The following is a 27,531-nucleotide window of genomic DNA, read 5'->3' as shown; positions in this document are numbered from 1 at the left end:
TCTCTCTCTCTTTCTCTCGCAACCCCTTTTTCTTTCTCTCTTTCGCTCACTCACTCTCTCAATTTCTTATTCTGCCTTTTGCCTCTTTCTCTCACTCTCTCTCCTTCTCCTAATCCTTCGCTCTGTCTCTTTCTCTGTCTCTCTCTCTCTCTCTCTCTCTCAATGCTCTTGTTCCTTTCTGTCTCCTGTCTAACTGTCTCTCAGTTTTCACTTCAACAGGATTAGGAGCAGTTGCTGAAAGCTTCACTAAGCGTGTTATCCTAATGTGCGCTTAGGAGTAAAAAAAAAAAAAAAAAAAGAAGAAATGATTAAGCTAATTGTGAATGCATAGTAAGCCTTTTACTTGTCGTCTTGTCCTTTGGATTTTTGTCTCTACTTTGAATGCAGCTAAATAAGTTATTAAGACATGGCTAATGTCCTATTGCTGCTGTTTATCTCCGTGGCTTGCTCTTTCGCTCTCTCCTTCCTTTTTCTAATTCTGTCTTTCTCTCTCTCTGCTTTTTACTGGTGTTGCTGGTTTTGTTATGGTGGCAAAAGCACCTTTGTCAGTCACCTGTACAGCCACTACTTCTTATCTCGCTGCCATTTCCTCCCTCTATCCCTGTTTGTGTGGTATGTGTTTGTTTGTCTTTATCTGCGTGTGTGTGTGTGTGTGTGTGTGTGTGTGTGTGTGTGTGTGTGTGTGTGTGTGTGTGTGTGTGTGTGTGTGTGTGTGTATAGTTCATGCAGCGGGGGCTAAAGTCAGGGATCTGGAGAACGAGGCGGACCGTCTGCTGGAGAAGCTGAAGCCCATGAAGGAGCTGCAGGACAACCTGAAGAAGAACATCTCACAGATCAAAGAGCTCATCAACCAGGCCCGCAAGCAGGCCAACTCAGTGAGTCACACACACACACACACACACACACACACATACACACACAACCTATGTATCTTCACACACACACACACACAAACACACATGTAGAAACACAAACAGGCCCACAGTCACACCCACTCTTACCCATCACCTGCAGCAATTGCACACACACACAGAGAGTCAGGCCAATCCTGTGAGTATCATACCAATGTCCCTGCATAGACCTCTATTTCCATACACACACAACCAGCTATGCAAAGAGGCTGGCTGCTTCTTAGTTCATGTTACCCTATATGCGAAAACATTACGTTGAAATATCTTCTTTAATGCATTCCTCAAAATATAGATGTTATCTCAATAAACTTAGCATAATAGCATAATATATGCAAGCATCAATAATCATCAGTCACAATCACTCAAGTTCACTCCCCCTCAATGAAAATTTAAATATTTTATCCAGCAGATTATTACTGTAACTATTGAACAGAAGCTTCATACATTAAACATATCTCAAGATTGATATCTTAAGGACACGACTAAATCCTTGACTTGTTCCTTTTGTTTTTCCATGTCTCTCTCTCTCTTTCTCTCTCTCCCTGTCTCCTGTCCTCCAGATCAAAGTGTCCGTGTCCTCTGGTGGAGACTGTATCCGTGCCTACCGGCCCGATATCAAGAAGGGCAGCTACAACACCATCATCCTCAACGTCAAGACCACCACGGCGGACAACCTTCTCTTCTACCTAGGCAGCGCCAAATATGTGAGTCCTGAAGCCTCTGGAGCCTCAGAGGGGAGACTCTTTGAGAACCAAAGGCTTTCATGATTAATGGACCAAACACGTCTGTATTGGGCTATGAAAATGTGGAGCAGAGCAGACAGGGTTCCACTGCAGCATGTTAGCTTCTGGCGCAGAGAAGAGTAGTTCAGTTCCCTTGGAGCTAAAACTCTCCAAAACAATAAGTACATCTTACTGTGCACAAAAGCATGTATTGAATGATATATAGAAAATCCATCATGAAATTATATTATATGAAATTGGTGTCAGTCTGGTCAGTAAACATATAGCCGGGGAAAATAAACAGTGCCATTGATTTAGCTTGTTGTTTTACCCTTCCTCAAGCGAAGAATGCACACCACACACCCCACCGGAGGAATTAGAAATAATTCCTTCATTTTCTTCAATCATGTGATAAACACCAATTACCCTCGACTGAGAAAGAAAATAATGATAGTGTTATTACTTCTCATGCGTGTGCCTGCCGGGAGGGGCATGTGATATTAGCCCTTGTGCGGCAGGGGTGGCGGCAGGCACGGCAATTAGCCACAGAGGCTCCGGAGCAGAGCGTCTCATCTGGCTCCGCCGCTGTGGCTGATTTCCCCATGGAAATCAAAGTACCTGTTGCTCCTCTTCATTTCCCCACGTCTCGACTCAACGCTCGTCTTTGTCTTTTACTCCAACAGTGGAGTTGCCTGCACCCCCCCTTCTCCTTGGGAGTTTGGGGGTCACATTGCAGTGTGGGGGGGTTAGGAAGGGGAGAATGAGGGGAGGAGAGAAGAAAGGGAGATGTGATGATGGGTAATTAGGCCCCGGCTCGGTGCACTGCACTGTGCGCTGCGGAATCTCATCTGCTTGTATGGTCGCCCTTCCTTCCAGGTGGACTTCCTGGCCATCGAGATGCGGAAGGGCAAGGTGAACTTCCTGTGGGACGTGGGCTCGGGAGTGGGCCGGGTGGAGTACCCCGACCTGGCCATCAACGACGGCAACTGGCACCGCATCGAGGCCACACGGTGAGATCACAGGGCCACTCTCATAACAGATAACTCTGCAACACGTGTGACTTATGCTTAGAGGAGTTTAGGGAGGGGTGCATTATCAGACCCAGAGATCCTGCACATATGATGGTGAAAGTGCAATGTAGGAGAGGGGTCCACAGGATGTTATTCAACTAATTCTTGATTCCTCTTCCAGGAGTGGCCTGAATGGCAGCATCTCTGTGCACCCTCTAGAAGGGCCCAGAGCGGGTATCCTACCCACCACCACCAGCGCACTCTCTCCACAGACTTACACTGTCCTGGATGTAGACCAGAACGCTTACCTGTTTGTCGGTGGCATCTTGGGCACAGTAAAGGTAGTGTGCATTTATAGGTCCTTTCTGGAGGCCAACATTGGATGGATGGATGGTTGGTTGGATGGATGGATGGATGGATGGATGGATGGATGGATGGATGGATGGATGGATGGATGGATGGATGGATGGATGGATGCATTATTGTTCGGTTGGTTTGATTGTGTATATTTAAGTGTGTATCTCAGTGTGTGTGTGTGTGTGTGCATTTCAGAAAGCAGACGCAGTGAAAACCACCACCTTTAATGGCTGCATGGGAGAGGCATACCTGGACAAGAAACCCATCGGCCTGTGGAACTACAGAGACAGGGAGGGAGACTGCAAAGGATGTGCAGTGAGGTATCCACTCTGTTAAGTCTTCTGGCAAACAGAAAGATTACATATTTATGATGGAAGTCTGACTGTGTCTGTGTGTGTGTGTGTGTGTGTGTGTGTGTGTGTGTGTGTGTGTGTGTGTGTGTGTGTGTGTGTGTGTGTGTGTGTGTGTGTGTGTGTGTGTGTGTGTGTGTGTGTGTGTGTGTGTGTGTGTGTGTGTGTGTGTGTGTGTGTGTGTACAGTCCTCAGCCTGCTGATTCAGAGGGAACTGTACAGTTTGATGGAGAGGGCTATGCAGGAGTGAGTAAACCCACCCGCTGGAACCCCAACATCTCAACAGTGATGTTCAAGTTCCGTACCCTCTCTTCCAATGCACTGGTCATGTACCTTGCCACCAAAGACATGGTAAGAGACAGTCTTAGAACACCAACACACACACAAACACACCTATGCATGTATATATAGACACTCACACACATTTAGCTTAACATGGCATGTAATAGTCATTAAGACTTTTTGTTCTTTTTTATGATTTATTCATTCTTTTACTGCAAACCTCTCACCAACCTACTGTCTCCTTTACTCTCTCTGTCCCATCACCACCATCTGCTACTGCCCCACCTCTCTCTGAGGCAGAAGGACTTCATGAGTGTGGAGCTGACTGACGGTCGGATGCAGGTCAGCTTTGACCTTGGCTCAGGCACCGGCTCAGTGACCACCACCAGGCGCTACAACGACGGCAAATGGAAGTCCTTCACCATGTCACGCAGCAAGAACCAAGGTATCCAACCACATTCATCCCTTAATCCCTGTTAATGCAAGATGTGAACACAGCATTTCACACATAGCACAGCACAAAAAGAAAGGTTTAAGTCTTCCATTCAAAGGTGTTTTTTACAATTCTGTATGGCCTATACCCAGAACTAGTGCTTTAAAAAGGGCTATTCCACCAGCATTGATTTCATCAGTGATGATGATCTCCTTGATGTTTTCTACCTCCTCACTGAGACCAGTGAGCAAAATCAGGTGTATTTACACAGCAGCTTTAGAGGACCTGTATGTGTCCTCCTGTTCATCTAAGTATGAGGAACGAGTTCTCAGGGTAGAACTGACTGGTTTGCTGGCAGGTTTGCGCAAACAAATACTACTGTATGCAGCCATTAACCTTGGCAAGTATTTGGTTTTTGAAAACGGCAGTGTTTCTGTATTTGGTTCTTGTTTAACTGTAAATAATCCTGCCCCATGTCGTCCTTGCAGGTACAGTGACTGTAGTAGACGTGGACAGTGGCGAGGAGGAAAGAGTGGATGTATCCTCCAAAGGCAGCAGCTCCGGACTCAACCTAAGGGACGAACGGATCTACTTTGGCGGCTTACCTATCGTAGGCAATTACAGGTGAGTCTTGCACCGCTGGAAATCTGTAGAAAAAACATTGAAAAGTGAAAAGAAAAGTGAAGAAAAGCAAAGTTCTTTCAAAAGTTAAACCTGCTACATGACCTCCAAAGTCCCTGTTTGACACTGTTTTGTTCAAACTTTAGGAATTTTTTTTCCCTCTCCACTCCACTCCACTCCACTCCTCTCCTCTCTATGACTCTGCCTTTTTCTAGGTCACTCTATTGTGTTCATTTCATGTGTGATGTCCTTACGGAAACATAGAAAGGAGGCTTAGCCCATTCACAGCTTAGACTGGGCCTTGACAAGCCCATTATTACTGACCAAATGTTGTTTTTCTATCAGCCAAAGAATCTTTTGATGAGTAAGGTTATCTTTATTTTGCCAAGGCTAGGATAATGGAGTATTTTACCATGTGCCTTAGTTTGTATGGAATGTATTTCGTTTTTTTTACTTTCTCGCATCAAAGCAATCAAAGAATGAACTAATGTGAATGCCTTCAAATGTCTTCGGTTTCTGGTACCTTGAAAAATATTATCTTGTCAGAACTTAAATGTTCAAGCCCAAGCTCTCCGAAGTCTGTACCAATGTAAACATTTACTGAAAGTGGTTAAAGTGACCTGTTTTGTTCTGTTTTACTCTAGCAGTATCAAGTCAAGGTAAAAGCAAAATTGTTACACACATTTTATTGCATGTAGCAGATTAGCATATTAGCCACCATTCACTCTCTTATAGCTTTGCTCCTTCCACAAGCAGCCACCCATTCACTCATGACGGTCACTTCCTCACAGACACACCTTCCTCCTGTTTTCTGGCTTCCCGTGCTGGTCAGCAGAATCCTATCAGGGGAGGGAAGAATTGCAGAGAAAGCTTATAATCTCAAAAAAAATTCTATTCCCATCTCTTCACAAAGTTAGCGAAGGGCAAACTTTCTGGAGACCAGCACTGCTTCCATCTCTCTGCTTTTATAAGGCTTTTTTTCACCATCTGTTAATGCTCTGCCTCTGCACTACCCAAGAAGCTTATCTCTCATTGCAGGACTGACGTTAATTTAATGAAATGGAAGTGTTGATGGAAGCTCTGATCAGACTTGCATTGTGGAATGAAAGAGTGATTAATGTTAATCAAAATGTGCTAAAAATGATACCTTTTCCTCTACATTTTGATGGCATTGTACAGAAAGAAAGAAAGAAAGAATGACACTGGTTGCCTACAGACTAATGCTCTCTGTCTTGTCCCTTAGGCCTGAGGTCACTACAAAAAGATTTGCAGGCTGCTTGAAAGACATAGAAGTTTCCAGAACGCCATACAATCTACTGAGTAGCCCTGATTACACTGGTCTGTCCAAGGGCTGTTCCATAGAGGTAACTACACTCATTCAATCAGACATGAGCACATTGCAGTCTGTGAAATTAACGCAGCTGTCTGGAGCATCTAGACACAAGACATGGGCACAAGAGACACTCTGAAACATTTAAGATGCTTAATAAAAACAGTGAAGACTGTAGTCAGCCCCTTTTTTCTCTTTCTTATATTTTCTGTTTCATCTCCTCCATACCTTCTGAGCCATTTTATTTATTCATAAAGACTGCTGAAATATTTCACAGTGCCGGGACCAAACTTCCTGAATAAGGGGAAGGCTTCATACAGTAGTAAAGCAAAACATAAGGGGGATGGAATTCAAATGCAAGAGTACAGTATCAATGATGATACACCATCTTATCATTTTGTAGGAAGAATTTCTGAATCAGATTCTCGTAACCTCGATGAGAAACATAAGGCTGGAGATCAGGCAAAGTGCTTAAGGGTGATATCGAGAAGCATAATACATAGTACTTCTTTGACTGAGATCAGGCCAGCGTGGCAGAGAAAATACATGTACACTGTAATGAAGAATTGAAGTAGCATCGGTAACTGTGCACATTCTGCATTCAGTACGTGTCTGGGTTACACGTCGTATCTGTGCTTCAAAAAAAAACGTAGACTCATTTTTTGCTCGTAATGTTTCCAGATGCTATTGACTTTGAAATGACATTTAAATGGATTTTCAATGGATTCCAGGTTTCTTTGTGATAAATATAAACATTTAGACAGTGAATTGGCAGTAATTTATAAAAGGGAAATACGAATGCTGCTATTCCTGATTATGTGACCTTGTTTACACACTGCATTAAAACATTTTTATCTAAGTACACACTTCATTTAAATGAAGTGCTCTTAATGCACCCACTCTTTCTTCATATGAGTTTTTCAATTAGTCTACAGTACCCTTCTGTGTCTGATGTGTCCCTACTTGGACACATTTTAATGGATCAAAGATTTCTAAGTGAGTTATCGAGTCTGATAATGTATAGGTTCAGTGTATATAGGTCCATTGTATATAGACTATGTTTAGGTTCAGTGATAGGTCCATTGTATATTGACTATGTTAAGGTTCAGTGATAGGTCCATTGTATACTGACTATGTTTAGGTTCAGTGACAGGTCCATTGTATATTGACTATGTATAGGTTCAGTGTATATGTAGGTCCATTGTATATTGACTATGTATAGGTTCAGTGTATATAGGTCCATTGTATATTGACTATGTATAGGTTCAGTATACAGTGCCCATCACAATTATTGGCACCCTTAGTGAATGTGACCAAAACAGGCTATGAAAAAATATGTCTTTGCTGTTTTTCCTCTCTGCCTTTCACTCAAAATATTCACAAAAATCTTACCTTTTCAAGTAAAATTATCGAAAGATTTTTTTTTTTTTACATTAAATACAATATTTTTCTCTAAACCATGGGTGCCACAATTATTAGCACCCCTAGAAAATCTTATAATTCAAATCTAACTGAAGTATATTACTAGTCATATTTTACATTTTTAAGTTCACCTGTTTGATTAGGAACTTTTAAGTGGTCAACCATGACTTCCTGTTTCACTTGGGTATAAATATGAGCTGACACAGGCCAAATACCCTTAGTCATTCATCAAGATGGGAAAGACAAAAGAACACAGTGTCGAAGTGACACAAAAAGTTGTTGAGCTGCAGAAATGCGGAAAATATCTAAACTGTTGAAAAGACCCATTTGCACAATCAGGGAAAAAGTTAAAAAGTTCAGAGCGACAGGAGATGTAAGGAATCAGCCTGAAAGAGGACCCATCTGAAATTGACCCCACGCACCATGAGGAGGATGGTTCAACTGTCAAAAGAATCTCCAAGGTTCACAGCTGGAGAATTGCAGAGGTAAATTGAGTCCTGGGGTCATAAAGTCTCCAGAACTACCATCAGACGCCACCTCCATCACCACAAGATGTTTTGGAGGGTTGCCAGAAAAAGCCTCTGCTGTCAATCAACAACAAACTAAAGCGCCTACAGTTTGCCAAATGTAAGTCAGACTTTCAATGGGACCGAGTTATATGGTCAGATAAGACCAAAATAAAGCTTTTTGGCATCAAACATCAAAGGTGAGTTTGGCGTAGACTCCATCAAATACCAGCAGATATTAAATGAAAACCTAACAGCCCCCTCTAGGAAGCTTAAAATGGGCCATGGTTGGACCTTCCAGCAGGACAATGATCTGAAGCACACCTCAAAGTCAACACAAATATTGTAAACCGACAGCGGAATAAAGGTTTTGCCATGGCCATCACTGTCCCCCGACCTAAACCCCATAGAAAATCTGTGGGAAGAGCTGAAGCCGAATATACAAGCGTTGACCTAAGAATCTGAAGGATCTGGAGAGATACTGTATGTAGGAATGGTCTCAGATCCCGTGCCATGTGTTCACCAACCTCATCACGCATTATAGGAGAAGAGTCAGAGCTGTTATCTAGGCAAAGGGAGGCTGCTCAAAACATTAAATTAAGGGGTGCCAATAATTGTGGCACATCTGTTTTGGAGAATTTTTTTTTTCTTTCAATAATAAGATTTTTGTGAATAATTGAGTGAAAGACCAAGAGGATAAACAGCAAAGACATATTTTTTCATAGCCTGTTTTGGTCACATTCACTAAGGGTGCCAATAATTGTGGAGGGCACTGTAGGTCCATTGTATATTGGGTTGTTTGGGTTATCACTCTGCGTCTATGTGCCCATTATCTCCAAATTTTCCCTGTCTTCATACTAAGATCTAAACTGTTCAGTCAATTCAATCTGTTCAATCTATTCAGTCAGCCTCATCCCTGTTGGCAAGCCTTTGTCAAAAGAGAAGAGATTGTTTAACCAGTGCATTCCCTCTTTCTCCCATGCAGAACCTGCACACAGTCAGCTTCCCCAAGCCAGGCTTCATGGAGCTGCCATCCGCCCCCTTCATCGTGGGCACCGAGATCTCTCTCTCCTTCAACACCAAGAGTGACACGGGCATTATCGTCTACGGCAAGGGGGGCATCCCCCTCTTCCAGACGCCCAGGAGGAGGCGCAGACAGACAGGAGAGGTGAGACACGTCTCCCCGTCTCACTCAAAAACAAGGACCTCCATAAGGGAGAAGCCTGTGGCACTAGTAGCTATAAGTATTGATGTACTGTATAACAAGGATGTGGACACATCAGTTCAGCTGACATATTACTTTTTCACAAGTGAGGCCATAAACAGTTTAAATCCTAATTTGCTACAAGTGAAACAGCATTAGTGAGGGTTTAAAACACTAAAGGGCACTGCACAGCTAAAACTGTTTCCTTTACCTTGTGGACTCATAGGTCTTTCTTACAAATTGATACAACTATAACTTTGGATATCCTCAATACAAGTTATTGATTACAGTGTAGGGTCCTGAGAAGCCTAAGGCGCACTGGGGAAAGCAGTTGTGTAATGTATCCTGGAACAATTTAATAGCGAAACGCTTAGGAGGCCCGGGCATCAGGTAATTGAAAAAAGGGAGAGCGTCTCAGACCGAGACCGGTGTTGAAACACTCCCAGCACAATCGTAATCAACTCAGGAGGGCAAGGGAACAGCCTTATTATGTGAACTCTAAAAGAGATTAATCGAACGTGAACCATTGTAATAGCTTTTGCCCCTCAGCAAACAAGAACGTTTTTTCCCTTCCTTCCATTTTTTAATTTTTAATTTTTCCTTTTCGTTTGGTCACCGAAGGCATGGGGATCAGCGACCGTTTTAATTAAAATGTTCCTCGCTCAGTCCTTGTCAACGATGTCTTCATCCTCGCCGGTTTCTCTGTGAGAACCACTGGGGCCCCCGGCACATCAATTAGAGCCGGGCGCCCTGAGGAAATGATAGTGAGTTTAACCTCCGTCTTCCTCCCGTGGAAGTGCTGTTAGTAAAAATAGATTACGTCCACAGCACTTTGATGGATAGCGTCCAATTTGCGATACCCCCATCCCCCCCTTCCCTTGGTGGGGTTCAGGCCGTCACCTTTTCAAAAAATCATTATCAGCCATAAATGAAGTGGATGTCCTTTTCAGAGTGAACCAGTGGATCTTTTTTTTTTTTTTCTTCTTGCTTTGGTGTCGACCCCTCACCAAACCACCGTCCACACACCCCCTCCCCTGTCCCCGTCCCCTCCACCTCTTTATTTATTCTGTCAGTTTGCACGTGAGGCAGTGGGAGATTTCTGTTGAATAGAAGTCTCCTAATCATCTAGGAGGAGGGTGGGTGGGTGGTAGGGGCTTGTCTGCTATAGAGATGGCATACACACTTCCTGGGCGCTTGGGAGGTGTATGTGTGTGCATGTTCAGGCGCCCGCACTGGCCCCCTCCCCGATTACTGACGGTTTCATCAGTAGCTGCTGAGAGGCCCTCAGACATGCGCCAGCATGATGTGGTGCGGTGTGGCGTGGTAAGGCACGGCAGGCTGTCGTTTCTGTCAGGCGTCAGCACAGCTGTGAAAAATGGAAAATCTCTCAGAGCACTTGGGCTGTTCCCATTTCAGACTCCAGTTAGCTGGATAACAGCACTATGCGTCAGATACAGGGACGGACTGGCCGTCGGGCATACCGGGCAAACTGAATTTTTATTTTTTATTTTTTTCACCCAAAATATTGGTCTGACCGGCTGGCCCACGAAAGTAGTTCATCAGCGGCCCTATTGACACTGGGCTGGCCCCATCACATCCCCTGGGCTGACCCAACACCAACCCCTTTCGATTTGGACCTGCCTACATAATGCATTAGGACGGTAAACAAACTCAGCGTGGCCCATGGCCTTGACATGCTTAACACGCGCACGGTAGTCTGCGGCCCATTGGCTGTCTTCTTAAGTGACTAGGGGCTCGTCCAATCATATCACCAAACACCTTCTAGCTTTAACTTGGTCGGTGCACAGAAACGCACGTTTCGTTAGAATCCTCCAGTCCAAATGGAGAGAAAGCGAAAAGGGGGTGCAGAGAAACTGCGAGATAAGAAGAGGCTTGCTCTTCAAGCCAACGCTGCCAAATGGGCCATCATCAGCTCCCGTGGATGACAGTGATAATGGTGGCTGCAGGGAGATATGATACAACGACCTACGGTAAGCTTACTGATCATGAATTAAAACGTCTCTAAAATATGTTTGACTTAGGACCTATGTTCTATGGCCAAGTTCGTTTGCATTGTAAATACAAGACAAGTCTGTAGCTGTTGCTAGCCCTCAGCCTACTGTACTCTGAAACAGCCAGCCGTTAGCCTACACTCTATGTTGTGTGTTTGAGTGGTGGGCTAGCCCGTTAGCCTATTGGTGCGCGGTGCCATGTCAATGTTCCGAAAGCCCAGTATTCCCAAACCCTGGTATTCCGAAAATATGCCAATTTGTCCAGATACCGAATTATGATAGCCCGTTATACGCTCCAGTTTTCCCGTCCCGTCCCCCCCGAAGTTCAGGGGCGTGGTTCAAACGTTAGTGCCACCTCATCAAGCGCGTACAGGAGGAAACAGACTCCCTTCTAGAAAAGGGAGCAATACAGCCTGTCCTCTCGGAGACGAGAACAGGGGGTTCTTCAGTCGCTATTTTCTGGTTCCAAAAAAGGACAGAAAATATCGATCGATCTCATACCTCCGTATTCTGAACAAAGCTTTAAATTGTATGATGTATATTGTATTGTATTGAATTTAGATTAATTAAGACCACCACCTTAACACACAAACTCTTGTTGAACTCATAAAGTAGTAGGTTCAGTGACGTGCGGTGAGACAGCTGTCAGAATGTTTCGTTGGAATCATGATGTAACGTTGTTGTAGCGGGAATACAGCAATGCTATTTTCTAATTGGCAGGGCATTTGTATGATTCTAGACTTCGCTAAGCACTGAAGCGACTGAAACGGTGAATTTTGATCACATTCAGCGAAGTTAACAGGTAGAACGGGAGAAAAATAGGGCGTCTTTAGGCCGTCCTGCCTAAAAGTAGGGCGTCCCGTTTCTTCTTATTTTTTGGTAGACTATAGGGCAGACGCCCTGCTAGCTACAGTGCCACTTTAAAGTATGTGAACCCCTTGACCACTTAGGAGTTTTCTGTTGTTTTACCATGATTTTTCATTTTTTTCATCACCAATTTTCCATGGAAGGAATGTCAGGTTTATGTTTATCATTAGCGTGTACTTTTTTTAGAGGGAATTGTTTGAGTAGCCAAAAGACTACATGAAACACGGAATTAGTCCATTTCAAAAGTAAGTGAACCCCCAGCTGAATTGGTAAAGTCAAGCAGGTAACAGATTCAGTGAAACTTATTTGGGTGCTTCATTAGCCAATTAAGCAAACCGATCATCTGAGACATCCTTAGGGAAAGGTTTGGGCAACACAGATTAAAAGAGAGAGGAAACCAACCAAACTACTGTAGTGCCAAGGTGTACCCACAGAGATCAACAATGCCGAAAGGAAACGAGAAATCCGAGAACATCAGGAAGAAGGTTCTGACAGCCCATCAGTCTTGGGAAAGCTATAAGACCATCTCCAAAAGATTCCAGCTCCATCCATCCATCCAAGACAAATAATTTAGAAATGGAGGGCATTCAACATGACCGCATCTCTGCCTAGAAGTGGACGCCCATCAAGACCATCACCAAGAAGCACCATAAGAAGAATAAATCAGGTAAAATTCAACCCACACATCACCTCTAAAGAGTTTCAGACCTCTCTGGCAGCATCTGGGGTAAATGTACATGGGTCTACAATCTCGTTTCCTCTCGGCATTGTTGATCTGTGTGGGTACACCTTGGCACTACAGTAGTTTGGTTGGTTCCCTCTCTCTTTTAATCTGTGTTGCCCAAACCTTTCCCTAAGGATGTCTCAGATGATCGGTTTGCTCAATTGACTAATTAATCACCCAAATAAGTTGCACTGAATCTGTTACCTGCTAGACTTTATCAATTCAGCTGGGGGTTCACTTACTTTTGAAATGGACTAATTCCATGTTTCATGTAGTTTTTTGGGTACTCAAACAATTTCCTCTAAACAAGTACATGCAAATGATAAACATGAACCTGACATTTCATCTATGGAAAATTGGTGATAAAAAAATGAAAAATCATGGTAAAACAACAGAAAACGCTTAAGTGCTCAAGGGGTTCACATACTTTCAAGTGGCACTGTATAAGCCTGGTTGGTGTAGACATTCGAGAGACCAAAAAGACTGAAAAGGTGTGTTATCGAATTTTAATGCCCGGGCCGATTTTTTGTCGATTTTTTGTCCCAGTCCGCCCCTGGTCAGATGCCACGTCATGCGTAATGTTGACAAGCTGAATAGTTCGTTTTGTTCCTAAAAATTGAACCTGTCACCTTCCAGGGAGGTCTAGAGATATGATAGCTCATAGGCTCTAAATGGTGTAAACGTATAAGTGGAATAAGCATATCTAACATGAAAATACAGCTTTGTGCCTTACATGTAAAACACATTCCCATCACATGTCGATACAACTCAAATTTCGGTGGCTTCTTAGTTGAGACGGTCTGTTTCAGATTGTTGTGGTCTGTTGTGATTTGTTTTCTTCACAGATGGCCAGTTCCATGGCTTCTCCCTCTATGTTTTCTTCTTCGGCCTCTATTCATTGTGAAACTATGATGGTGTTGGTGCATCTCTTTTTGAAACTTTTAATCATTTCAAAAAAATGTTGTGCACATCCTGAAGTATTCCTTGAGTAGTAAGTAAGTAAGTGGTAAGTAAGTTAAGTCTTCTGTGAACTGCCTGGTGACTATGGCCTGTCCTCCCTCCCTCCCTCTGTTCCCGGTGCAGCCCTTCCTGTTGGTGCAGCTGAATAAAGGAGACCTGGAAGTGCTGGTGTTCACTGGCAGACAGAACCCACGCAAGATCATTCGCACGCCTGACGAGGGCATCCTGCACGACGGGCGTGAGCACTCACTCCGCATCGAGAGGATTGGAGGGTGAGACTTGTTTTGTGTCTTCATTTTCCTGCAAGGTTCAGGAGAGGTTGACTTAATATGAGGGTAACATTTTTAATACCTTATTGACTGCCCTTAAAAAAACATCAAAATGAAGAACTATATAATAACACCTGCTTTACCCCAGCTTCATCATGACCATGTGTTCTCTAAGTAACTCTCTTCCTCGTTGTCTTTTTTTCCATTTCACACACATGTCAAAGCACACACACACACACACACACACACACACACACAAACACACACACACACACAAACTCTCTAAAATCTTGGTCTCTCTTCCCTCAGTGCATTCTCCGTGCTGGTGGACGAGGAGCAGAGGCTTGAGCAGAACCTGCCTAATGGCCACCCTCTGAACATCGAGCGTCTCTTTGTCGGGGGGCTCCCACCAGACGTAGAGGCCAGCACCCATCAGCCCAACCTGCCCTTTGAGGGCTGCATCTGGAACCTTCTCATCAACACTGTGTGAGTCTCACTCTCACCTGTCCCTACCCATTGGGTCAGGGCAGTGTCTGTTAAAACACCTGCTGCTGTTGAGTCTGTACCTTGTCTGTGACTGGACCAGCCTGGAACAGCATAGATTCAAATTAGCTGTACGGGGCTACGCCTGTTTGTTAGTAAGAGGAAGTAAACATTTGGAGGATACTCCAGCGAAGAGGCTTGTGACCATGACCATTTCGCTTACTGAGAGGAGAGTCAATCCCCTATCTTAGAGACTGCTGTTTTAACACTGGTTTAACACTTAATAAAAATATATATAAATGTTATAGGCTATACCTCCACAGGGATATAGTTTAAGGGTTAATTAAGAGGACCTCATGTCTGGCCAAGCACTGATTCCTTTCTCTGGCTGCCTTAGGTGTGGTAAGGAGAGCTGAGAATAACACTTGCTCCAAGATCTTGCAAGGGGACTATTTTTCATTTGATGTCCATCTGTTTAATGTTGGTATAATAGAGCCGTTTTAAAATGTTTCAGAAACTTCAGTAAGAGCTTACTTTTGCCACAACTGATGAAGCATGTGAATATGTCATATGAAACAGATACATTTTACATACCCTTTAGCCATCCTGCTTTTAATTTACTTGCAATTACCAAACGTCTTCATCACCAACCACATAGGACCATAATTGTGTAGACACAGCTGGGCAGTATAATTACCAGCTAAAACGTCATGACAAGATAACAATATGAAGACTTACCTTCTCTTTAATAATTAGGAATCTCAGCCATTAGCCATTGCTCTCTCCCTCTCTCTCTCTCTCTCTCATTCTTTCTCTCTCTATCTCTCAGAGTTGAGTTAACTCAGAGGCCCTCTATTTAAATAAAACCCCAGTGGCAAGGCCATGGCCCTGGTCCAGCCTCAGAGATGGAAACTAAAAAAGTGTCTGAACCAGAGACATCGACATCTTTAGGATGCCATGGAAATTATTTAGCTTGTATTTGTACAGAAAGAATATCGATGGATAAATCCAGACTTGGCAAAAGAATCAAGGACCCTGTTTCCAACAACTTCATGACAGATTTAAGTTATGTTTAAAATTTCTTTTACTTTTACTCAATTTTTTTATCATTCATCTTTTACCCATTGCTAAGCACTGTTTCTAGCATTGATGTTCTCTGTTTGTGGACGTCCCTGACATCAACTCCTACTGGAACAGAAGATAGAGGCTATTCCCCAGTGCTTAAGCTGGATGGCCCTGGTCTTATAATAAGTGAAAGTATATGTTAAAAAAAAATGATGGTGCTTCCAGTGGAAGAAAACAAGGTGAATATTTTGGTTATACTGTCACGAATAAGTACCATTTGGAATCAGTATACCCAAACATAAATTAGATGAATTGATCATTTATCTGGTTATAATTAATCTCATTAATCTGTTCTCAGCATACGCTTCCATTAGAAACAGTCCACCTGCGCATCCAGTGTTGGACTAACGCAAAGCCTGCCTGGCAGCATCAGTAACCAATCACTTTTCTTCCCTGTTAGTCCGGTGGACTTCTCCCAACCAGTGGCATTCGAGAATGCTGAGATAGGGCAGTGCCCCAGCCTAGCCCCTCCCCCACCACTTCGCCCAGTACCTGAGGAAGAGGAGGAGGAGGAGGAGGAGGAGGAGAAGCCAGGTCAACCCACACCAGCAGGACCCATACTGCCACCTCCTGCACCATCTACCGTATGTCTGCTCCATGTGTAGGAGAGAAGCATGACAACAGAACACAATAGGAATGAATGGAGATGATAAAAGATCAAGATATAGTTGTTAAACCATATTGTTGCCCTTGGGAGCGCCCAAGCTGTCTCATTGTGGAGAGATAGAGAGTTGCAGAAAAGAAAGTGTTTGTCTTCCGTTATGTGAGTCAGTTGTCTTCTTTGCTGACTCTGAAATGGATCTAGCCCTCTGGGATCAGTCCCATCATGCTTTTCTGTATGCTACATGTGGTTCTATGAACAAGCTTCGCCTTTTTATAAGCCTTGCTTCAGCAAGCTAACACTAACCATGCTACAGCCAAAATCCATGCCCACGTGGCTTTTACCATGCTTTACCACGGCAGTATGGCTTACAATACCTGACCATACCTGAAGGCTTCCGTCTGTAGCTATCCATTTCACTTATTTCTTTATCTGTCTTTAAACTGGATTAGTCAGAGTAGAATCAAGTGGTTGCCATAGCTGTGATGTTTTAACATATCTCTACACAAGCCTAAATGAAATGATCAAAGCAAACCCACACTTTCTCTCTCTCTCTCTCTCTCTCTCTCTCTCTCTCTCTCTCTCTCACACACACACACACACACACACCCACACACACACACACACACACACACACACACACACACACACATCCCTGTCTGAAGTTTGCCATGTGCAGGTAGATGCTATGCTTTGCTGCTTCCTCTGACTCTCGCACCTCCTTCACTCTGCTGCTCCTTAGGCCACCCCCCCAGCCCCAGCCGAGACCACCAGTGCCCCAGAGGAAACCCCCGTCAATCCCCCTGTTGATCCTGATGCTGCTGCGGTACTGCCCCCCTGCCCCCCCCACCCCAACACACAATCATGCTTCCATGCTCTGTCGATAGTTGAAGCTGCTTTTAATGCTGCGACTGCCTCTTAAACACACTGACTCTGTGTGTGTGTGTGTGTGTGTGTGTGTGTGTGTGTGTGTGTGTGTGTGTGTGTGTGTGTGTGTGTGTGTGCGTGTGTGTGTGTGGGTGGGGAAGTGCATGTGCGTGCATATGTGTGCGTGTGTGTGTGTGTGTGTGTGTGTGTGTGTGTGTGTGTGTGTGTGTGTGTGTGTGTGTGAATGTCATATCCATATCCTTTGACTGTCCTCAGAACATCATTGCCTCTTTTCAGCCTGCAGAAAAGTCACATCGCCTGATCTCAAAGCGGACGTGACAAAAGGCTACAGTGTGACTCGACACTTGCCTCTTCACTCATTTTAAAAACATTTTAAGTCATTGACAGGAATTCTTACTGAAAAATATTTTCTCCTGTACCAATATACTGAGGAACTGTGCAGTTGTGTGGAATTGAGACTGGCGCAGTGTTGTCTTAATGTCCCACAGCATATAGAACAATCATTTTAAATTCAAAACAAACATTTTTTAATAATTTTCAATTTGAATAACACACTTGAAACAAGGCCTCCATGCCCAATCTGTAGTTCCAATATCCGGGTAGGAGTGCAGAGCGAACCCCAGCCTTTTACAACAGCACCATCTAGTTTTTAATGTCAAGAGTAAAAAGAAAATTACTTATAATGTTGAATCCGTCATAGGTCTTTCAAAGCAGGGGTGATGAACAGAGCTCTCTGTTTTAAACTGATGTGGTTTAGATGGATATTTGTACCTCTGTCGTTACTATTCTCAACATATACATCTTTAGTTGTCAAATATACATCTTTGGTTGTCTACGTATTAGTGCTGTCAGTTTAACGCGTTATTAACGGCGTTAACGCAAACCCATTTTAACGATTTTTTTTTTTTTAAGATTAACGTTCTTTTTGGCCTCGCAAACTGTGTAGTCGGCTAACGTTACGGTTTGAGTGAATGGTGAGCGCGATACGGCGAAATGGATGATGGAAAAGCTTCTGAATAGAAAGTTTACCTAGTTGTGCAAAAGAAGCGACCTTCACTGTGGTCTGAAAATGTCAACAGGCAGTTGGATGAAGGCACAGAAGTAGTCTTACCTTTTATTGGTAACCTAACTGTTGCGGTTCATTGTTTTTGAAATAAGAGGCCTGGGGCGTATTCACAAAGCCTTTTATCTTACCACTAGGAGTGCTCCTAACTCGCGCTAAAACCTTTTACGTAGGAGTAATTTCTTAAAAGTGATTCACAACGGCTCTGAGACCTACTCATACTAAGGATAATACCAACTCCTAAGCTTAAGATAAAAACTCCGTTGCTATGGATGACGTCGCTTCTCATGCACGAGTTTAGAAGGGGTGAGGACGGTGATTGGTTGTTGACAGGCTCTCTCATTAAAAACTCATTCGTGACGTCTCTCTAACAATCCCACTATATCGACTGAAAATAAGAGAATAACCTAGGCTTCAAATTAAGTCATATTAAATAGTTATGGACAGTGCAGTTAGCAGAATGCACACGCATGATAACAAGTTTGTGCATCCAACGGGAATGACACTTTGCACGTTAAGAGAAATATAAAGCGATCAATATAAAATATGGCAATTGCATGTAATCAAGGCAGTAATAATTAAAGCACCCAGCAAACTGTAAGGCTATTATATTTCCAGCCCTTGACCACTTCAAATATCAGCACATGCGGCCCTTTAAGCCCTCCAATCTTAATTGATCAAAGCGAAACGAACGTGAAACGTATAGCCTAAGCGAAAGCCTACTGGTCCCAGGACCAATAGCCACTGTCACCCCAGCGGCATCCAGCTGGTAAGTTCTCAAAAACCTGCTGCAGACCGCTCTAAGTTGAAATGCACAAGTCATCGGTACATCCAACTGTTGGATGATGTGGGGTCTACAGTGCGTTGATAGTTTGATGAATTAAACGGCTGAATGATGATCCCCAGTGTCGTCATTTGCGTTTTCCGCGAAGCCAAATAGGCTATCTTTATGTGTCCAGACATTTCACTTCGGGACACATCGTTGTTTAAAGGCGTCATTGCATCCCACGCTAATTCTACGACAATATTAATACCTTCACGGTTTAAGCAATGTCTTTTATCAATTCCAAGTCGGCTGCAGCCATCTTACGATTTTTTGTGAATAGGTCTTAGTGACTTAGGAGTCCTCATGAGGAGTTTTAAGCTGTCCTAGACTTAGGTGCTACTTTTAGGGATAAAATATTTTGTGAATTGCTCTTAGTAAAAAAAATTAGGAGTCCTACATTTAAGACTGACACGCCCATTATTTTTAGGAGTTTCTCCTAAATTCGCCACTTATGAGCTACTTTTAGCCCTAAGATTCTTTGTGAATACGGCCCCTGACTTCTATGTTCACAGCAAACTTGAAAAAAAGAGGATATTAAGCCATGGTTTAACTGCACTATAGGCTGAGTCCTTGTTTATCTGAAATGTGCACTTTATAATTTTATTTTGTACCGCCCTGTTTGGCAATGTTGTTTTTCAATAAAATAAAACATTGCATAAAGCAAGGCAATCCACTTTTCCATGATAATAGCATTTAAAGATGATGGAAAAAAATTATTGAAGGGACATTTAGAATAGATACAAATTATTAATTTTGAGTTAACTATGACAAAATGCGATTAATCGCGATTAAATATTTTAATCGTTTGACAGCACTACTACGTATACATCTTTAATTGTCTACATTTATATCTTCAGTTCTTTTTTGCCATGAGGTGTGTACTCCCAGGCCCTGAAGAGCCATTTTTGAAAGACAATTTATCCGATTCAGAGCATTCAGCTTTTTAAAGAGTCCATTAACAACTGGATGATACATGATCAGGACTGGGAATTGATTAACAACATATATGAAACGCAATTATAAGCAGGTGTTATACTGCAGCTGGGTTTGCATGTTTGATTTGATTAAATTGTTTTTTTTGTTCCTCATCCTCAATCCACCAAGCTTTGTGGTGTTGGGTAAAAAGATAACAGCCGTGTGTTAGACACTTACTGCTACTCCTGCTCCTGGCTCCCATAGATCTCATGTGCTGCTGAGGCTCCCCCTGGTGGCCTGGAGATGGCCAAGCAGTTTGGACTCTCTAGAAACAGCCACATGGCCTTTGGGTTTGATGACACTAAGGTCAAGAACAGGTAATGGTCACAATTATGAATCATCATCATCTATTTGAATGATGGTTGTTTGGCTTTGGTTTCTTTTGTTAGATTACATTTATTGTATTGATATATGCATATAAGGTTGTTATTTTAAATGAATAGGGCTAGTTGAGTCTGTCTTCAAGGAGTTAAGATTGTTTTACATAATTACAGATATATTCATAGATACCTGTGGTTAATACTATGATTATATCAGGATAAAAAATGTACAGGTATAAAACTGAAAAATGGTCCAGCTCTGAGTGGTTCTAAAAGTTCCTAGAAAGTTCCATCTTCCACATGCATACAGGAGAGATGTAGTGTTAGTAGAGCACTGTACTGGTCTCTCCAGCTTTGGTCTATCTCAAGCATCATAAGCTTGCCATCCATATATGTAATATATCTCTAAACCTCACAGTCACCATCATGAAACCACTTATCTCAGTGAACAAACACCAGAGGCCTGAAAGCACCACATTTCTCCTTCTCCTCATAGGCTGATCATTGAGTTTGAGATCCGGACAACGGCCGAATCCGGCCTGGTGTTCTACATGGCGCGTATCAACCATGCAGACTTTGCCACGGTGCAGCTGAAGGAGGGACAGGCCTACCTGGGCTTTGACCTGGGCAGCGGAAACACGTCCATTGGCGTGCCCCGCACCATCAACGATGGAAAGTGGCACAAGGTCAGAGGCCATAAGACGCACACAGACCATCAAAGCCATATAAACTCATTTAATGCACTCCAATGCTAACTCCTATTTATAAATACTATACTGTTCTATACTGTACTATAATATTCTATACTATATTAAAATATCATTCCTTATACAGTAACATAATATCAGTCAAGTAACATCAGCTTGAGATATTCACAAATCTAATATTGCAACATTATCCTGATGGCCTTTTGAGTTCAACCCAGAAATCTCACAATAGGGAACTTCTTGTAAACCTCTCTTTCAGGTTTTACTCAGTGTAGTCCAGATCGCTGTAATCCAGATTTGTGAAATACAGCAGGAGACATAAGATCTCCCATAGAAGAGAAGAACTCTGGCTGTCATATCAACAACCTTTGGCCAGAATCACAGAATATGCCTTTAATAATCAATGATTTAATAACCCTATAATGATACCTATCCATCATGATACACTTGTTCAGATCCGGGTGGCAAGGCAGAAGCAGACAGGCATGCTGACAGTGGACAGCCGCTTCTCCAAACAGACCAAGAGCCCTAAGAAGGCAGACATCCTGGACGTGGTGGGCATGCTCTATATCGGTGGGCTCCCGGTCAATTACACTACCAAGAGGATCGGCCCAGTACGTTCGCTCTCTCTCTCTCTCTCTCTCTCTCTCTCTCTCTCTCTCACACACACACACACACACACACACACACAGACTAAGACATGTACAGAAACATCTACAGTATGTGTCATATTTTAAATATCATACAAAAAGGGTCATTTGAAGTACTTACCATAAACATTTACAAACGTATGAAAGGCATCACGATATGTTAGAATAATCTAAGATAACATAAAGGAAAAATTAACTAATTTAACCTGTTTCCGTAGGGGTCATATAGCTATTTTGACGAGATTTGTATACAGCATATAGTACATAAAGATGATACTCTGGGGTGTTTTTTTTTCAGGTGGTCTACAGCATTGATGCATGCATCAGGAAATTTAAAATGCTTGGCACTGAATTGGACCTTGAAAACCCCACGTCCAGTTACCACGTTGGCACTTGTTTTGCCAATCCTGAAAAGGGCACCTACTTTGATGGCACAGGCTATGCCAAAGCAGGTACAGGCCGACATTCCAAGTCTGCTTTCTTAATGCACGTTATGTTTTTCAACGTTATTCTTTCAAATTTCATTACTCCGGGATTAATGCTGTTGAGATTTATACATTCTAAGTAATTCCTTAATCTTATGTGGATGAGTTAAAGGTAATTTTGCAGTATGGTGCAATACAACAACACCAGGACACAATAACCACAAAGTCATTTGAGAAGGCTGTGACAGGCAACAGTGTCACCTAAAGTCATATCTGTAATGATGGGAGATAAGTAATTGCACCTTTTTATAAATATGTGTGCCAAGCCATAAACAATTCAGTATCTCTGATTACCATACATTTGCATCCAGTCAATGTAACACAAAATCCCCAAACACAATGAATTCATAATCCTAATTCAGATTTAGGATCACCAAATGCATGGTCCCTTACATACCATATACAGATGCTCAGATTGTAAACTGCTAACTACAATTCATGGTTAAGGGTAGGGTTAGGGATTGGGTTTAATTAGGGTGATGAACTTGATCAATTTGAATTTCAACAAACCAGACTGTAAAGTGTTAATGAATGTCCAATCATTCGCTATTATGGCACAGTTTACCAGACTTTTAATGCTACCAGAGTTCAGTAATAATGCCTGTTTTCAAAGGAAAAGTGCAGGTATGTTGAGCGATTGATTGCCAAGGTTAGTTACTCAGGTGAATTAGTTATGACTGGACAAATGCCAGGGATGTGGACAAATAACTGCTGAGCTCATTACAAGGAAATGAACCTGTAATGTCCCCCAGAGGTAAACTGGAAGATTTGTTTTACTTCCTGTTGGCTCTTTATTGAATCGATAGACAGATAGATGGATGGATACTTTATTTATCCCAAGGGAATTTTTAGCATGTATTGGTTCTTTGTGCATGAGTGTTTACAGGTCTGTTTCCACTGAACCACGGTTTTCCACAGTCCAAGGAAGGTGTGAGTGTGTGTAGCTTAGAGTGCTAAATAATAATGTGTTTTCTTGTGTGTGTGTTTGCTGGACCCAGTGGCCTCGTACAGAGTTGGTCAAGAGGTGTTAGTGGAGCTAGAGTTCCGCACGTCTCGAAGTGATGGAGTTCTCATGGGTGTCAGCAGCCAGGTGCTAGATGGGATGGGCATCGAGATGCACAATGGCAAGGTAAGGTCTCTCTGTCTGTCTCTTACCCTTTATTTCTCTCTCTCTCTCTTTCTCTCTCTGTGTATGTGTGAGTGTGTGTGTGTGTTATCTGAAACTGATTGTATTTAAAAGGCTACACCTATCAGTCGAAAAGGGCCTTTGTAAATTATGATTAAGGGGATTTTCAATTTTTTAACCAAAATGTTGTCATTGGACTGTTAAGTCCAATTCTATTCTATTCTATTCTATTGAATGTTCCTTTTTCTGTTCTCTCCTTCCCCCCTCCAGCTTCTCTTCAGTGCTGATAACGGTGTGGGCATCACCACCGCTGTCTATGAGCCTGAGGAGGAGGCGGGGCTCTGCGATGGCCAGTGGCACACTGTCTCCGCCCATAAGATCAAGCACCGCCTGGAGCTGGTGGTGGACGGCAAGAAGGTAGAGGCAGCCAGCCCCGGCGCCCACTCCCCATCTGCGGACACCAGCGACCCTGTGTACTTTGGTGGCTACCCAGGTACGTCATCACAACTGATCTCAGAACTGTTCTTTTACCGATAACTTCCCTTTTATGGAAGCGAGTCCTGTATGGGATCCCAGTGGATATTTGTAATGGGCCATTTAGCTGATATTTATGTAATATGACGAATCATATGTTAAAAAACTCATAATTATTCATTGGCAATAAGGTAAGATGCTGTGGCAGAGGTTATTAGAGTCAGTCACAATTGTCTCACACACTTACTTGCACAGTAATCCAACCCATTAACTCTCCTCGCTATCTCCTGTGTCTTTTCTAGCTGGACTGAAGCAGTTTGGGCTGACCACTAGCACGCCGTTTAAGGGCTGCATACGCAACGCTAGGATTATAAAAAGTGGGAAGGCCCTGGATGTCCACTTCAACAAGGCCCTGGAACTGGAGGGAGTCCAACCACTCTCTTGCCCTGCCGCATAAACCCAACCCACTGACTTGTCAGTGGGCCAAGACTAGCACAAACTTACACCAAAATCTAGGCTATATGAAAGGCCACTCCTCAAACTGGTACAGGCTAACCAGTCCAAGAACTTGGCATTTTTAAGCAGTTTTAACTGAGTGTTATTGGAATTCCCAACCACCTGATAGTAAACCCATATTGAGTGTTGAATGTGGACTCTTTAAAATAAAAATACAAGGATTTTGTGTTGCATGGTTCCATAGAAGGTTCTGGATAAATGTCTGTCATCTTGTCTGTCAGCAGTTCAGTGTTCCCTGTAGCTTTTTTGCATGGTGTGGACTTGCTGTACAGTGTATGCCGCAATATTAATATACTCCCCCTGAACTAAAACCCCTGGGTATTGTAGTCTTCTTCTATCTTTGTGTCTTGTCAACTTGAGAATTGAGAAATTCCCGTGAATTACATGAAGTGATTCATTTAAAAAGTAATGATTCCATATTTTTCTATGAGGTATGTTCATCTGCTATACATAACTAGCACACAACGGTACCTCCATCCAAGCAATTGGATGCTTCTGCTGAGGTCAGGTATGGATGGCGATGTCCCTCCCACTGGTGGATCTCTCCACTCAATGTTTCAGAGAACTTGGGTTACAGCAGAGTACCCTATCAATATGTGGCTCCAGGCCATCCACATACAGTGGTAGACAGTGGAACCGGGCCAGTCAATACGTTCACTTGTCAATACTTGCCATCTGTGGCAAGGCAACAGTTATAATGTTAAAGTAAACTTTCTAAAAGTACTGAATGTTGATGCTCCATTGGAGGGGCAGTACATAGAATATACTGAAAGCCAAGGAAATCACAATTTAATGTTATCCTGTAACAAAATGTATGTGACATGGGTGAGGATAACCTAGTTGCATGGTGATAGTTAGCTTGATGAACCTCTGTTAAGTATGTAAATGTTATAAATGTAATTAGTTTACAGTGACGTCAAATTAGACAGACAACCAACACAGCAAAATAAAGTGTCTCAACAACAGACATACTCTAAATTACCTGGAGAAATACAGAACATACATGCACCTACTTGAAAGAAGCTTTGAGTGTAAAACAAAACCACTGAAAAAGGCTGACAAAAAGAAACAAAGAAAGATTGTCATTAAAAAAAGCACATCAGAATAAACAAAAAACATCAACATTAACAAAAATAATAAGATAACAAATTATTGTCAAAAGGATCAAGTTTGTAACATTTTTTCTTTATCGGAAGCTAAGATTATTTTAGTTTCTTAGTGTTTCAATGCCAATGTTAAGGGGTTGTTTTTTTTCTCATGTAAGCTGTGCATGGCCACTACTCGATTTCCTGAGCATTACACCACTACCAAACATCTATTGATCTTTTGTGTGTGTGTTTAAGAGAGAGAGAGAGAGAAAGAGGGAGTGACGAAAAAGAGAAACTGTTAGGGCACAACACCAGATTTCAAGAAACAAAGAAGAGTTACAAAGAAACATGTTGCACAATGTCCATCACTCCACTTCATGAATTATACTCTGGAAGGCTCCTCCAGACCAGAGTATATGTTAGTTAAAATCAGAGAAGCTTTGTCTCAAAGTGGTGAAAACAGTCAGAGAAACAATGTGTGAAAGTTTAGACCAGTGAGAGGTTGTGTGAAAGTGAAACCCATGTAGGGTTGTCACAGGGAGGAAAGTCACAGCTTTCTCAAGCCCTCTAGGTCTCCTCCCGGACAGGCCACGCTGTTGTGAAACGACCCAGTTTAAGGAAGTGCCTGTCCATAACTCTGCCCACAATGTGTGCGCTGTGTCGCTGGTGTATAGAAAACATGGACCAGACTTAGACCAGCTCAGGTTGGTGTGTGTTTGGATGTCTGTCTGAATAGTTATAGTCCAGATACCTGCAAAAAATATTGAGAAAGTTAGCCACAGACTTGTTATCATAAGGGTATGTGAATACCTACTAAATGGATTCAATTTCAAGTATTGAAACAATAGCTCTGACGAGATCATTTGTTGTGCACACCAGGAAAATAACAGAGACAGAGAGTGTCAGTAATATGTGTCAACTACAAGATTATTTTACTGTAAGAGACTGAGGGCCCTATCTTGCCGATCTATGGCGCAGTTGCTATTTTAACGGCGGAAAAAACACACTTGCGTCCAGCGCAAGTGTCAAAAGGGTTGGTCCAAAGGAGGTTACTCAGCCATAGGTGTGGTTTGGGCGTAATATGCAATAAACCAATCGGAGCGTCATTTCACATTCCCTTTAAGAGCGAGAAGCGCATAGTCCATAGCGGCTTGTTATTTTGATGGCGGAATTACCTGGTGGAAGACCGGAGAAGTTCACAGCCGAGGAGACCGACGTGAGATTTACACCAATTTTTTGGCAAGCCATATATAATTACAAGGAAAATAAAGTATTTACCACTTGAGGAAATCAGTGTGAAATCCATATCCAAGATATTTTAAAAATAAGCATACATGTTGCCTACACATTGACCCAAATGATTCAGGTTAATTGAAGCTGCGTGACATTTGATTTATTGTATGGCTTTGTAAAAAGCCGGGAGATAGATATATATGGGGATGCGAGAAACCCTCCAAAAGTAAGCAAAGTCAAGCAAGCATGTCAAGATATTGCCGTGATTGTTTCTGCAACGGGGCACCCGAAAACGTTGCCGAAAACGCTATAATGACGTCCGGAGACGTGGGACATCCAAGCTGGAAGGTAACACACGTTCTCGTGCCTTCACGGGAGGTGTATCTGCCTCGACCCAGGATCTGACGGCAGCAGAGGACATCGCCACGTCTACCCTCACGCCTGAGAGCGTGCAGGGATTTGGGGGCATGGAAATCGGCACCCAAGCCAGTGCACCAGCTGACCAAACCCAAGGTACATAAATAAAGACCACATACACAGAGATGAGTTTACAAGATTTATAATAATACTGGCATTAAATAAATGCAACAAAGCCATACAATAAATCAAATGTCACGCAGCTTCAATTAACCTGAATCATTTGGGTCAATTGTGTACGCTAGATGTATGCCTAGTTTTAAAATGTCTTGGATACGGATATCACAATGATTTCCTCATGTGGTAAATACTTTATTTTCCTTGTAATTATATATGGCTTGCCAAACAATTGGTGTAAATCTCTCGTGAAGACGACAGAAGTAAAGTGTAGCCTACAGGTCCTATACTGTGCCGGCAAGCACATGCGCCCTTAAAATAGCGTTCTGAATACGCGTTACAGACTTTAGACATTGCGCCTCACATTAGACCAGCTTTTTTTTGGTCAATGGCGCACGGCGCACGGCGTTGTTTTGAAAACTGCAAAATACCACTTGCGCCAGAGAAACGCCTTCTC

General features: G+C 42.8%; 1 protein-coding gene across 7 annotated transcripts in view; it reads left to right on the top strand.

The window, feature by feature from the left end:
* lama2 (laminin, alpha 2) overlaps positions 1-24,530 on the top strand; it is a 158,673-nt gene extending 134,143 nt beyond the window's left edge. For 5 of the 7 annotated variants that reach the window (XM_080832117.1, XM_080832116.1, XM_080832115.1 and 2 more), the window contains 22 exons: positions 721-875; positions 1,472-1,615; positions 2,510-2,643; positions 2,825-2,984; positions 3,196-3,320; positions 3,539-3,701; positions 3,933-4,077; positions 4,554-4,689; positions 5,331-5,345; positions 5,930-6,050; positions 8,930-9,112; positions 13,835-13,983; positions 14,290-14,466; positions 15,989-16,172; positions 16,932-17,015; positions 20,146-20,258; positions 20,758-20,947; positions 21,424-21,582; positions 21,917-22,070; positions 23,102-23,232; positions 23,500-23,722; positions 24,006-24,530. In XM_080832117.1, coding sequence (XP_080688243.1) covers positions 721-875; positions 1,472-1,615; positions 2,510-2,643; positions 2,825-2,984; positions 3,196-3,320; positions 3,539-3,701; positions 3,933-4,077; positions 4,554-4,689; positions 5,331-5,345; positions 5,930-6,050; positions 8,930-9,112; positions 13,835-13,983; positions 14,290-14,466; positions 15,989-16,172; positions 16,932-17,015; positions 20,146-20,258; positions 20,758-20,947; positions 21,424-21,582; positions 21,917-22,070; positions 23,102-23,232; positions 23,500-23,722; positions 24,006-24,160 — 3,200 coding nt within the window. In that variant the 3' untranslated portion in view covers positions 24,161-24,530. The remainder of the gene's footprint in view (positions 1-720; positions 876-1,471; positions 1,616-2,509; positions 2,644-2,824; positions 2,985-3,195; positions 3,321-3,538; positions 3,702-3,932; positions 4,078-4,553; positions 4,690-5,330; positions 5,346-5,929; positions 6,051-8,929; positions 9,113-13,834; positions 13,984-14,289; positions 14,467-15,988; positions 16,173-16,931; positions 17,016-20,145; positions 20,259-20,757; positions 20,948-21,423; positions 21,583-21,916; positions 22,071-23,101; positions 23,233-23,499; positions 23,723-24,005) is intronic. The other 2 variants (XM_080832113.1, XM_080832114.1) reach the window with 2 other exon arrangements.
* The last annotated feature ends 3,001 nt before the right edge of the window (positions 24,531-27,531 follow it).

Source organism: Sprattus sprattus (assembly GCF_963457725.1).
Source record: "Sprattus sprattus genome assembly, chromosome: 2".
Taxonomy (NCBI): Eukaryota; Metazoa; Chordata; class Actinopteri; order Clupeiformes; family Clupeidae; genus Sprattus; species Sprattus sprattus.
The sequence above is the reverse complement of the archived record's forward strand: the minus strand, read 5'-3'. Positions and strand labels throughout refer to the sequence as shown.